The sequence below is a fragment of the Limulus polyphemus genome, unplaced genomic scaffold (assembly GCF_000517525.1).
Source record: "Limulus polyphemus unplaced genomic scaffold, Limulus_polyphemus-2.1.2 Scaffold4355, whole genome shotgun sequence".
Taxonomy (NCBI): domain Eukaryota; kingdom Metazoa; phylum Arthropoda; class Merostomata; order Xiphosura; family Limulidae; genus Limulus; species Limulus polyphemus.
In genome coordinates this window covers 67,431-81,748 of record NW_013669965.1, presented here as the reverse complement: position 1 = coordinate 81,748, position 14,318 = coordinate 67,431, and the positions used below count along the sequence as shown (strand labels likewise).

Sequence of the window (14,318 nt, the reverse complement as noted above, 5' to 3'; positions counted from 1 at the left end):
TAGAAAGAGCGAGAGAGAGAGAGCAAAAAAAATCACTAGAAAGAGCGAGAGAGAGAGAGAGCGAAAGAAGGAAAAAAGAAACGAATGAGAAAGAGAGCGAGTTAGTGATGTGTCTGATCCAATTCCCTTTTTTTTTCTTCTGGGATTTAATATATCTAACTCCTTACCCGTAATAATGTTGATCTAAATCGTATTTGATTGCAAAATCGATTATAGAATAGTCAGCCTCCACCCTTGCTTTCATTACCATATCATTTAGAATGGCGGTAGTGATTGGATTTCTTTTCTTTATTAAAAAAAAAGAGTGCAAAGTATTCTACCTACCGAGTCGCATTAAAATTAAATTTTTCTCGAAAATTAAGAAGCTGACGTTAGGAGAGAAATCAAGGCGCAGTTGCTGTCAAAAGTGATTTAATTTCAGAACTCTTGGTACGCAATGTTCTGAAAGATAAGGGAAAAACAATAAGATGTACACCCTCTTACAAAGAATTTTATAGTAACATATAACTTTTCGTAGAGTTAGCAAATTCTATGAACTTTGATTGTAGTATGGCGTGAAACGTATGTGAATAGATTCGTAACTCAATTATTCTTCACGTTTCTTTATACAGTTAAATCACCAATCTCCATGGGAACTGTCGTCGATTTCACGAAGGCCTAAATATATTATATATAATAGTGTAAAAAAGAATGATGTAATTTCTTGAACAGTATAAAAATGATAACATATTATAAGACGTCTGCTGTTAATGTTAGCAGAATACTTCATATATTTCATCATGATCCTTATACCTATTTGTCATATAACTGTTCCAGTTATTTATAGGTGGAGTATTTCAGGTTTTTGGTACGACAAGAGCTACGTTTTAGATTAAGATGTTCAAAAAGTCAGCATATGGTTAGTTACAAAGTTTGGATAGTAACACTTACTTAACACGCCTGAATGAACAAACTCTTTGGATTTTATGTTGCTGTACTTGTTTAACCATTTCTCTGATATGTCAAGAGTTGTGTTTGTGCATCAACTTCCAAAATTGTGTTTTGTTAGTTACAAAACTCACTCTATATTTTGTTGTGTATTTTATGTGCTTAGTTTGTCATAAAAGTATTATTTGTTTATGATCCAAATTTTGTAATAATACATATACTGAGTTTGGTCGTCGATGATTTAAGCGACCTCAAGGCTTAAGAGAGCTTCGATAATTCAGTTATTCGGTCCAGAAAAACACCAACTTTTTCTGCAATAAACAAGGATCACAACGAATTTTGATATCTAACCCTAGTTTTTAAAAAGATTGCATCACATACCAAAATAACGTTGACTCTGAACGACGTATAATTCCCCTTTATGATATTTTATACCTGACTTGTTGGCGTAACCGGAATGAATAACCGCACACTGACTTTCTTTTACATATGATTTTCAGTCCCAAAATGAACGGTTATAATTCCCAAAATAATTAAAAAGGTAATTTAACATTTGATTATTACTCTCAAAATAAACAGAAAGATAATTTAACATACGGTTTTAATTCCTTATATTAGAAGGAAAATGATTTATCATGCGGTTATCACTTCCAAAATAAACAAATGATAATAATTTAATATAAGATTATCATACCCAAAATATCGAGAAAAGTAATTTAATATTTAGTTATAATTCCCGACATAGTGAAAAAAAAAGTGAGGGAATGACCTTTTCTCACTTCTATAAATCGAAAAGCTTAATCTATAATATTTGTCATCCCTTCTTAGTAGCTCCCTGCAATTTTCAAAACAAACCAAGCCTTTCTTAGTATACATTAACAATAATCTTCCTGGACGTTTATCTAACCTATATAAATGCCAGTGTGTGTCACGTCACGCTTGATTTCTCGAAATAGGAGGAGTTATAAAAGCCAAAATGCATTTATCCAGATAGAACAGTTCGATTACTGTCTGCCCATTACGATTTCAGTGATGGGGTACAAGGGGGACGTGAGGGGTGTTTGTGCCGTGAAACCTTATAAGTGTAGTGAGTGTTGGTATAATAAGCCTAAAGTAATAACGTAGTGTGGGATGACCTAGCCTAGAGCCAAGTGCATGAAATTTATCATGAAAGTAAAAATACCGATTCAATTTTAAATTTAAATCGTTTCTGAATGAAGCTATTTTCTGTTATATCACCAACGTTTTTAATAACAAAATTTTAATCAACGAAGACTCTAAATTAAGAAATCAACACATATTTTTCCAGTTTTGTTGTATATACATTTCATTTCATACTTTCAGTACATAGACTAACAAGAATATTAGGTTATACTTTTGTTGCTAAGCAACATGACGTGAAAGTCATTGTTGGAACGTAGTGTTACGCACTTTGTTTTCTATGTATTAGAAGTTGTTAATCTAAATCATTTTTACCAATAATTATTCTATGAATACGCCACGAGTTTATTTCAAGAATGATCTTAATTTTGATTGGGTCACAGAGGAATTTACCGACGTTTGACTTCCTCGACTGCACCTTTTTGCCTCATTGTTGGTTCAAACTTGATTTCGCAAAATTTATTCATTTCAGTTAACTGTGAAATGAGATGCTAGGGTATACTATGGAGTGTGGATGGTAGTACTTGCCCCGTCATTTTTGACGGGTTGTACGCTGGTGTAATAATGATAAACTTAGTTAAGGTTCTAGTAATAATAATCAGATTGTGTGGGGTCTTAAACCTACTTTAACGAGGTATATGTGAACTCGTACTGTTTGCATCATTTATATGTGGCCTGGCATGGCCAGGTGGTTAGGGCGCTCAACTCCCAATCTGCGGATCGTGGGTTCGAATCCTCGTCCCAATAAACATGCTCGCCCTTTCAGCCGTGGGAGCTTTATAATATTACGGCCAATCCCACTATTCGTTAGTAAAAGAGTAGCCCAAGTGTTGGCGGTGGGTGATGATGATTAATTGCCTTACTTCTAGTCTTACACTGCTAAATTAGGGACGGCTAGCGCAGATAGTCCTCGTGTAGCTTTTGCGCGAAATTCAAAACAAACCAAAGTTTTGCCATCGTTTTAACGTCGTGATTGGTGGGTGTATTATATTAGTAAGGAGTTACCTCTATGATTCATTGGCCAGTTACCACTTTTGTGATAAGAAAGAGCAGTGGTCTTGAAATGCGATTAGTTTGTCATATTATTTGCATTTAGAGGTTTCGTTTATATTTATTTCGAAACACTTCGAAAAGTTAAAATAACTTTACATTTTCTGCAGACCTAGAGAACTTTTTCTCTTCAGTTGGAATAGAAATCACAACATTTGAATTGCCCCCTGAACCCCGCTGGGGATTTAAGAGGCCCGGCCCTCAAACCGCTTGTCCAATTAGTGGTTCGCTAAGAATTCTTTAGATGCGGTACTAAGAAATAGCATAGAATGCGAAATACTGCGCTAATTCTAAATGAGAATTTATGAGTGAAGTAAAGAAGAGTGTAATACCAATATGTCAACCACGCTATGTCTGTTATATCCAGTGCTAACTTAGGACTACTCCATCTGCACCCCTTGTACAGTGCGCAAGTGCGTGAATGTACACATGCAGGGCAATTCACGAGCTCTGCCTATATATATATATATATTCCTCACGGAAATGTACTTATAAACCTTAAGGAAGCTCTCGGTTTTCTGTAAACATCCCCGTTGTGTTAAAAAAGGGCAGGCGAGGCGCTGCTTATAGACCAACGTTTACACACAGTTGGTTAAGTTACACATACACCCGCTGTATACAATAAGCAGAGTGTATTTGACGTGTGAAACTCCTGCTCCGCGTGCTACTCTTGTCACGTGAAGTCATTTTGAACTGGACTACTGTCGAGAGAAGAGTGATAAATTCGTTTTTTTTACTTCGTTATGTGTCATTTCACTGAACAATATATTTAAGCACTGCATTCGTATTTTTTTAACGAGTATACTTCTAAAAAGAATTGCCTTGTTAGTGTAATCTTAAAGCCCCCTGAAACGTGTATATTATGCACGACATTTTTTTATCGCTAGGTTAGCTTCGGAAACTATAAAATTTTGATCGTTTAAATTGTGTAGGCTGAGACGAATTAATTACAAACATGGCTGCCAATTAAATCGTTAACTGATATAGAAAAAAAAAATTAAAATACCACAATTAAGAAGGGCCATTATAAAATTAGCGTCAAAGTTTCATGATGGTTACTTACTTCTTTCGAAAATTGTTTTCAACGAGTGTCGAATAGTGTATTCAGCTGGAATAAGAATTTTAATTAAGTAAATTCTGCTTAAAGTATATAGACTGTAGAACATTATAAAACAATGTAGTGAAATCGCTAGAGGAAGGTCGTACAAATGAATCAAGGAAACTTTTCAGTATAGTTAGGAAACAAGTCGCGAGAATCGGTTCGGATTCAGATACGCCTAAATAGATAAATCAAAAAGTTTTTAGTTGTTGTTGTGTATTACAGCGTAAATCTAGGCCATTGAAAATTCACACTCGTATGTATTTATATATATATATAATGGGAAAACCTTCGTACCGTAATACTACAAAAATCATGCAACGGGGAATATCCTGGTTTCTGGACAAAAAAAAATACTTACAAGAGTTCATGTCCTTCTTATTGGTTTAGCATCCATAATGTGGATTTTTTTTTAGTTTTATATAAGAATTTGTTTAAAGGGATCTCCCCCGTCGTAATCAACTATGCACGGATTGGCCATATAGTACAGCTCTGGATTTTGGAACAGACTAGCCAGGTTAGAATCTATGCGATACCACGATATATTCCTTGCACTTTAAGCTGTGGGTGCATTATTAAGAGTGGTAAGGTGCTGTTGACTGGATGCCTTCGCTTTGGTCAGTAGTTCAAATTTTGGGACTGTGGCAAATAGCTTTAGTAATTTTCCCATAAAGTAAAAAATACTGTAATAAATTTTGATGCATGATTACACATATTCATTTTCTTCTGCCAGTTACCAGGAGCGTAAAACTATTTAGGCTTAGCTCTTGTATCTCTTGTAGAACCAAGGTAATTCTATCTTGGTAGAAACCATTGTCTGGCTGCAGATTGTCCCATAAAAGTAGGTGATTATTGTTGGGGTGTCGTCGAAGACAATGTCGTAGTGAAAGATGCAATAGGAAACTTATGAAAAAAAAACAACAACAAAGAAACTTTTTATGAGAAGTTTCTATCTTCTTTCAGTGTAATAACTCCTTTCGAAAACTAACAACACCATTTTTCATTTTGTAAATCACAATGTTTTCATTAATCTCGTGCTATTACAGTAATTACCCCTCCCTTACATCAAAACACGCAAAAAGACTCGTTGCGTGTTCCTTGCAACAAAATGATATATATATACACACACACACACACATCTATACACTAAACTTGTAACACCATTTCAAACTTTTTTGTATGTGTGATTAATCGAATGTTTCTCATGTAATATTTATTCAGTTACTTTAAGCGTACTGGAAAGTTATTAATTTTTTTATTTTTCCCTCCTCACAGCAACAAATGCACGCTCAGCAGCTGCCACCTCACGCCCATGCCCCGCCTATTCCCATGATGCCTCACGCAGCATTAGCAGGTTTACAGCCACCGACAATGCCACCAAGCAGCGCCGCTGGGCTATTGGCTTTATCAGGGTCCTTGGCAGGTGGCGCCCCCACTTCTCACCTCTCTAGCAGCACTTCTGGCTCTTCATCTGCACTCAAGGATCATCGAGATGACAAACGTACCAACTGTACGTGTTTAAAATTAGTATTTTATTTTTCTTCTTTTCGTTCTGGTTAGAACAGATTTTTCGTTTTGTTGGTGTAATTAAATAGATAAAAAGAAACATTTTTACTCTACCGAAAAAGGTTAGAGAATCGATTATTGATTATTAAAAAAAAAAAATGTAACTCGCATATTTTTTAACATGTATTTAGTAGACTGAGATAAATTAAGATGTATTAAATATGTGTTCGTATTTATAATTATTTTTGTAGCGACCAGTAAACGCATAATTTACAAGTATTCAAAGCTATGACAAGAAATAATTATTAACTCTGAAAAAAAAAGAACATTAAACGAGATAGATATATTAAAAATTATATGAGCGAAAAGAAAACAACAAAACTATGCAAATGAATGATGTATCTGGAAAATAAGATTCGTCCATTAATAAATATTTAATACACTGAAAGGAGACAACTATTTGTCTCATAAAATTTTACACATAGAATATGATTTATTATTTAGTTATTAATTCATAATTTTTACTTTGATGTGTAATCAGCGTAGCATGATTTATCAAAAACGGACAGTTAATTTGATCTTTTCGGTATATAAGATAAACAAATTGTTAGTATACTTTTGCAAGGCTTTGAATGAGTATCTTCTTTAGAATACATTACGGAGTCTCCTTGATTACGATATTTTTTACTGTTCATAATATGTTTTATAATTAACTATTAAAATCAGTTTTTAAATCTCATTTATTTTCTCCGTATTCTTCGCATTAGCTTTTTTTCGATGTTAACATGCTTTTCTGTAGGGATTTTTTTAATAGTCGAAAACTGCTGAATGTGTACGAGCGCGTAATTGTCAGCCGTTATACAAGTACCCATTTGGCGCGAAGCCATATTATCTCAACATATACTACGTGGCGCGCTTTTCAGCGAGGCCAGAGAAGGTATGTAAGCAGGCAGCCCTTGTAGATGGTTTGATTGGATTTTATGAAAGAGGAATGATCCGACCGAAGCTCTCGGGAGAGAAATTTCACCGCAGTTATTAGATTACACCATAAATTAACAGTAGACAATTAACGTTCAGCAGACGAAGAACTCCGCCGTCCCGCCGCCTGACATACACCCTTTTACAAGTTATTAACGGGCTCTGTAGCTAATCGCTGTTCTCGGCTAGCTTGTCATATACGAACAGCCGTCGCCACGGAAATCCCGTTCTCTCATCCTCTGCGTGTATTCATATAGGTTGTTTAATTACAATGAACACGTTAAGTATAATTGGCCGCGAACAGCGAGAAATTACAGAATGGCAGTAGAGTTAACATTATCTTAATGTTTAATAATATAATGAGGACTCATTTAGGTGGCTTTTTTAAGTTTTTAAAGCATGTAATACTGATATTTTCTTCTGCCGAATTAAATTTCTTAGAAATTAATGAGTTTCATTGTTTGTTTAAAACCTGTTTTACTTTCTATCAAAAGCTCAATCACCGGTTGTTATTTTGCACATTACTAATACAATTTTCCAATTTTGATGTTAGAAAATGAATGTATGTAATTTTCCTGGCCATAGACTTTACATTGAATAATAATGTATGTGAAGCGTAATATTTTTGCAAAGTAAATTATATTATGCAATTAGTTTTTGGTATATATTTAGATAACCTTTTCTGTACATTCGTATAATCGTTGAGGGAAAGAAACAACGACAAAGTATGAAAATATGGAATGATTCAAGTGCTTTTCGTTGACAGTTTTTCACAGTTTGTTTTTATTATCAGCTTTCAAGCCGGTTATTGACAGTCATCTTTCTTATCAGCAAACATCTACTGATTAAAAATTCATCAGGTGTGTGTCTGAGGAGATTACCACAAAACTTAACTTAAGAGTTTTCGAATTAATTGAATGCAATTACACCGCACGATTTACATATATTTAACTATGTTGTATAATAAATTTTATGTTTTGTTTCTTAAATTCTTTACTAATGAGTATCTTTTTTACCCGATACCATTTCTTGGATGTTTCTTTCAATGGCTGTATTTTGAATGTGGAATGTATATCATCGTGACTGTCACCTAATTAGCAGCTATGAACGAAGATAGGCAGGTAAATATGTTGCATCATTTTATTCGCTTTTTTCTCTCGCTAATATGAAGATTATAACAATTTAATTTTTCTTCTCAGGTATATATATATATATTTTAAAGGCTCTAAAGTTTAGATAAAGTATATATATATATATGTTTTTAGTGTTGTTTTTTCACGTAATTATACATTTTTGTTCATATTTTCTCTGATTTTCAATTTCTTTTCACAAGTCGGTATGAAGTGTGGGAGCCTGGCATGGCCAGGTGGTTAGGGGCTCGGCTCGCAATTTGCGGGTCGCGGGTTCGAATCCCCGTCACACCAAACATGCTCGCCCTTTCAGCCGTGGGAGCGTATAATATGACTGTCAATCCCACTATTCGTTAGTAAAAGAGTAGCCCAAGAGTTGGCGGTGGGTGGTGATGACTAGCTGCCTTCCCTCTAGTCTTACACTGCTAAATTAGGGACGGCTAGCGCAGATAGCCCTCGTGTAGTTTTGAGCGAAACTCAAAACAAACAAACAATAAAGTGTGGGAAACAAAAGCTTGGACTGATTGGTATATGTGGGTATATATATATATATATATAAATTATATACTGCAATACACTCCCATGGTGTGAAGTTTGATGAAGCCTTTTAAAACTTTCATAAGACTATTAGCCTAAAAAATATATATACACTCATAAATTAAACAACAACAAAAAACAACGAAATGTGTGGTAACAATAAGATAAGCTGTGATATAGAAAGTTTTATTTTTGTAGATACTTACAAAAAAAAATACAACTAGTGAAATTCTTGTTACCAACGCTTTTAAAAATGGATTTAACAAGTTATTGCATTTATTGGGACAAACAATTTTGAAAAAGGTGTTTAAAAAGCTTGCGGTGATTATCTTTAAAAATAACCGCTTTATCTTTTGCTCTTGGTGGTTCAGCGATAAGCCTGACTAACACTACAATTCGAGAATATATATCTCTGCGGTAGCCACAGTGCATTAAAACATATTACCAACTCAACCTTTTCTTAATCGTACACAGAATGTTTAAATATACGTCTGTTTATTACCAATTATTTCTAAGACATTTCTAAATACTGAACGATACGGAATAAGGTTCAGAGCAGTAAACAAACACACGTTCAGTGTTAGTTGAGTAGGTCATTTATGTTAGAAGAATCTCGCTAGATAGAACAATAACTACTGGTATTGTTGTATGTAAACGATTTTCCTGCATACCAGCAACTGTCATGGAGTATGATCTTTCTTCGGTTTTAAGAAATCAATTTTAAGATTGATGAAATTTTGAGTAAATGGACTTTGTGATCATATAATGAAATGTGCATGTATATCTTCATTACGATGGCGTTGTAGTATCATCGGGTTTTAAATATCAGGGTTGCAATAATCTTTAATGCAGTAAGGGTGTGTCATCAACCCAACTAGATTATTTAGGTGTCATGATAGCTTTTAATATGTAAGGTGCCTTGGAATTTATGATGAACGACGTTGCCGATCGAAGACCTCTACAAAGAGCGCGAAATATCGCTCACTATGTATTATGAGCAAAGTCGTGGGAAGTCTGTTAAAATCCCAGCTTTAGTTAGTTTATTCCGCTTAGAATTCCCACGAAATATTGTTTATATACATTTGTTTCTGCTATTATGTGTTATCATGGATAACACGAGACTGGAATTATGTTGTTGAACACGCCTAATAATAATGTCAGGGTTCGTCCCTTACATTAGCTGTATACATGAAACCAAAGTGAGTTGGCTAGGCCTACTAATACGCGCCCCAGTTATGTTCTGATCTATATCACCTTCATCTCCACCCTAGCAGGCCTCTTGATGTGGTTGCTGCGGGTTAAATTTCAGGTGTAGGGAGCCCATGATCAACAGTTTTTCACGGCAGGCGCTCATTAGTTTCACTTGGCTTGCTAGTTGCAGGCGGGCACTCTCATTCTTCTCGTGCTTGAAAGTTATAAAAAAAATTCTTTGGACGAGCCAACGGGAAATAGTTTCTTTGAGCCGACAGGTGTTCAGGTGTTTGATGTTATCAGTGGGAGAAGGGTGGGGGGTTGTCCTACCAACAAACTGGACAACCACTCTACTAGCACCGTGACAAATGACCATTTCATGTAAATGTTGGCAACATAAGGAAGCTTTTGATACAAACACGGGGAGAAACCACGAACAGCCACAGGAAATTAGCTAGAATTCACGTTCGTTTTCCCGCCATAGAGACGGTTTTGATGCTAGGGGGGAAAAAATAGGCCTAAAGCACAATACAGATCTCGGTTGAAAAAGCAAGTAAGGTAACATCGTATTACTTTAAATAGGGGCCCAGAGAGTGAAACATAAATTAATGCTATTCTTACCTAAACAAAATAAAGTGTCATGAAGCTAATGTCATATTACCACAACTATCGTGAAATTTATGTCATAGTAAGATATTTAAAGCGGATTCACCTTGATCAGTTTGTGCAGCAATAAATTTGCAATAAATAAATACAGACTAACATCCCAGCCAATATTGTTTAAAAATTGTGTACGTATGGAATTGTATTTTAAATTAAGAGTTTTATTTCATGAAGTTGTTATTTGTATGCAGTTTTGTCAAGGGTACAATCAAATATTTTTTTATTATTTGTGAATACACTGTTTGTTTTGTTTTAGCGAAAACATTCACAATGGGCTGGCTACTTGCGCTGTGCCTACCGCAGGGATTGAACTTCGAATTTTATCGTTATAAGCCCACATGTTTACTGGGGCTCGTGAATAGTCAGCAATAACTCTGTCTAATATCTTGTTAGCTGTATTATCTTGCTGTGAGCTCGTACGTGTTCTAAAGTGAAGTTTTAAAAAATGTAATGTTAACAGTATCGCCAGTAGTAACGATCTTTTTTTTTTCTGAAATCAATTACTTGAGTTTACAGTGTTACAATACCCTCTTTTGTTCTAAACTTATAACTACGTTTTTTGTACCAATCCAATAATTTTTTTATTTAAAGGTTCACACGAACAATGCTTTTTGTTTTACATTTCTTCGTCTATTCATTGTTTGTTTCCTTAAAATTAACTCAATAATACCAGAATATTTTGTAATGCTTTTATGAGATTGACATAAACATTTTTTTTTAATCCTTTGATTTAGTACGATGGTGTATCTTTTTTTTATATTAAAAAAATTAAACCGCTTGCCAGTGTTTCCTCATCACAATCTTCCGCTTCAACAATTTCCAATTTTGCTGTTTTTCCATTAGTTGTAAATAAGAGCTGTAAGCCTCTTGGCAACTAAAAGTGCTGTTCATTACTGGGGTTTGAACAGATCTATCCAAAGGATTACAATGTGTAGTTATCAAGCAGTAGCGTCGTTTGTGCCTTCTTTACCCCACCACAATCAAGAAAAAAAAATCCATTTTCACTACATCATCCATCATTCTCCTGCTCAGCTTTTTCCATCCTCTATTTGAACAGACATCGCGGGGGGAAATAATTTTGTCGTTTTCCACCAGCCACACCACTGATAAATGTAAAGAACAGTTTGCTTATCGCTACCTTATTGATTTCTACCTTCGCACCGCTTGCTTTAAGGATTGCTCCTTATTGGAGTGTGACCTTGTCGTTTTTACAAACCATTAGGAGACGTAGAAGAAACCAAAGAACTGCCGAAAAAGCTAAAAATGAAAGTGTGACTGAAACATAGCAAATCAATAGTTAAACAGTATTATTCGTTTGCTCCCCCAATTCCTAAACTTTTGTAGTATTATAACTGAAAAGACTTGTGGGTAAAAACGCCTAAAAACACCTTTACTGTCCAGATATGTTAATATTTAACAGGATATAACCAATTACAAGATGACTGGGGAAACATTAGGAAAGCTATGGAAACAAAATTTGTCAGTTTTATAGTGGTTTTTTTTTACCATTTTAACACTTACCTCAAGGTGTTCTAATGCTTACGAGAAGTTTTTGAGATCGAACGTGATATATTTTTTGAGCAAATGAAATCTTTTGTAAATGGATTGATGAACATAACCCGAAGTAATGAAACTTGTTGTTTTGAAACTCTTCAATTCAATATAAAAGTAATACAAATAACAACATTCTGTCTATATTATAAACACAATAAAATGTACTATAGGATTTTCTTTCTTTTTTTTTTACTTTTATTAATAAATAAAAATAGAAGTTTTTTTTCCTTTAACAACCAACTTTGTGATTTGTAATCTATGGTATTTTGAACGAACTTCATTCACTGAAATACTGTTCTTTAATCTTGGCGACACAGAGTCTTAGTTTAAAAATTCCACTTAACATTCGACATTTTTAATCCCTCTGTACTTATGTGTGTGACAGTTCGTACCATTTCAAACTAACATTTATCTTCTCACAAAATAAAATATCAATAACATTGTTAGAAGTTGTTATCGTTAGAGTACGTATTAATTCCAGAATAATTAGTTGTAACGAAATACACGGTGAAATCAACACCCCCCCCCTAACGACTTGGAAGTGGGTCTTACGGTTGAATTCTAATGACGGAAGCGCGTGACGTATGTAGAAAGCACGTGCAAGGCTTCATTTTGATTATTGCAGTAAAGACTTAACCACAGAATCCTCAAACACTCGATGCTTATACACAAGTATAAGGTTCCTGAGGCAATGTGCATTCACTGAATAGTAGATAATTCTTCCCTCCTCCATGTCCTCACGGTTAGTTGAGTCTAAAGGAAAGGAAAGGAACAGATGTCACTCATTTGACAGAGTTGGTGGATTCTTTTACCGGAAGACATAGCGTAGTTCCGGCAAGATAGCCGGCCGGAAAACACGTACATCAGTACAGAACGTATTAATGTGGCGTAACACTGGCTCTCTGGAGTTGCAGCACGGCAAGGAAGAAGGAGTAATTTTCAGTGGTCTGGAGTGATGAATAGCGCTACTCCCCCCCCCCCCCCCAACCTTCTCCTGCACTTTGTTCCTATGGTAACACCATGGAAGAAGTAAGTCATGGTTGTTTACCAGATGATTTGGGCGTCGTGAAATCGGGTTAACCACTACCATCCAGTTGTTGGGGAAAAAAAATCACCATAATAACAGCTATGAGTCCATTTATAACAGCTATCATCACGCCCATTGTTATTAAAGATATGTGTCTAGTGCATGCTGTTTCTCCCCCACCCCACCCTTTTTTTTTTCCGAGGAAAACGCCGCATTCGCCCTAAGTGATATATAGCTTGAAAGAACGCATATCCGATAACTGTTTTTAATCTTCAAAACATGTTTGCACGATATGTAGTTTGAGAATAAACTATTTCAATGAAATGTGATTATATAAGGCTGGTGTACAATATCGTTTTTGTTTTTAAGTGTTCAACTTATCCTATTTATATTCCCGATAACATCTTTAACATACAGTACGACAACTTGAACGTTGTAATGGCTAGGATTGTTTTTTTTTTTTTGCTTTTAGAATAATTCAGACCTTTTGGAGAGTATCCTATATGTAAATGCGTTGAAACTTGATACAAAAACAAATATAAGTGATATATATTGTTTCATTCTGTGTAAGATAAATGATCATATAAACTCTGAAATATAAAATAATCAATATTAAATTATATACTTTATTTAAAAAAAAAAACTTGTGATTGACTACGATGATCAAAACTTGTTAGGTAAAAAAATAATGAAACATTTTTATTTAAAAATATTTATAAATGATGCAGTTCAATGGAAAAGTGAAGATAATCAAGTTTTGGTTGCCAAAAGAAGTCTTTACGTTCATACTTTCCAATCTTTAACAATACGAGTGTTGAAATCGTCGTGCAAGAAAATGTATACATAAACTAAACGGTCTGTTAAAAGTATACGAATATTGTTGTTGTTGTTTAGAGCACATTCCATACATTCAAGAAACAAACGTTCAGAGGACTTAATGAAATATCTGGTTATAGACAAGTAGAAACAACTTGTATCTATTTGAACGATAATGTAAACTATATATGTGCACACGTCCCGATGCACCCACTTCTAGGAAATTGCTAAAAATGATGATGATGATAATATAAAATAAAACCTCTCTTTTTTTTTCGCATCTGCAACTTTTAGTCCTTTATACTACAGAACACCATAAGAATACCACATTACATCATAAGAATACCACAGTACAACATTAGACCACCACAGTACCGCATAAAAGTACCATAGTACATCATAAGAGTACTACAGTTCAGCATAAGAGTACCGCAATGCAGTATTTCATAAGAGTGCTACAGTACAGCATAAGAATACCACAATAATATTAAGAGTGCTACAGTACAGCATAAGAATACCACAATAATATTAAGAGTGCTGCAGTACAGCATAAGAATACCACAATAATATTAAGAGTGCTGCAGTACAGCATAAGAATACCACAATAATATTAAGAGTGCTGCAGTACAGCATAAGAATACCACAATAATATTAAGAGTGTTACAGTTCAGCATAAGAG

At 34.6% G+C, this 14,318-nt stretch overlaps 1 protein-coding gene across 1 annotated transcript in view; it reads left to right on the top strand.

Moving 5' to 3' along the window:
- The window catches only part of LOC106471017 (transducin-like enhancer protein 4), a 27,545-nt gene that overhangs the window by 2,787 nt on the left and 10,440 nt on the right, over positions 1 to 14,318 (top strand). Inside the window, exons 3-4 of the mRNA XM_022399644.1 lie at positions 5,513 to 5,747; positions 7,820 to 7,842. Coding sequence (XP_022255352.1) covers positions 5,513 to 5,747; positions 7,820 to 7,842 — 258 coding nt within the window. The remainder of the gene's footprint in view (positions 1 to 5,512; positions 5,748 to 7,819; positions 7,843 to 14,318) is intronic.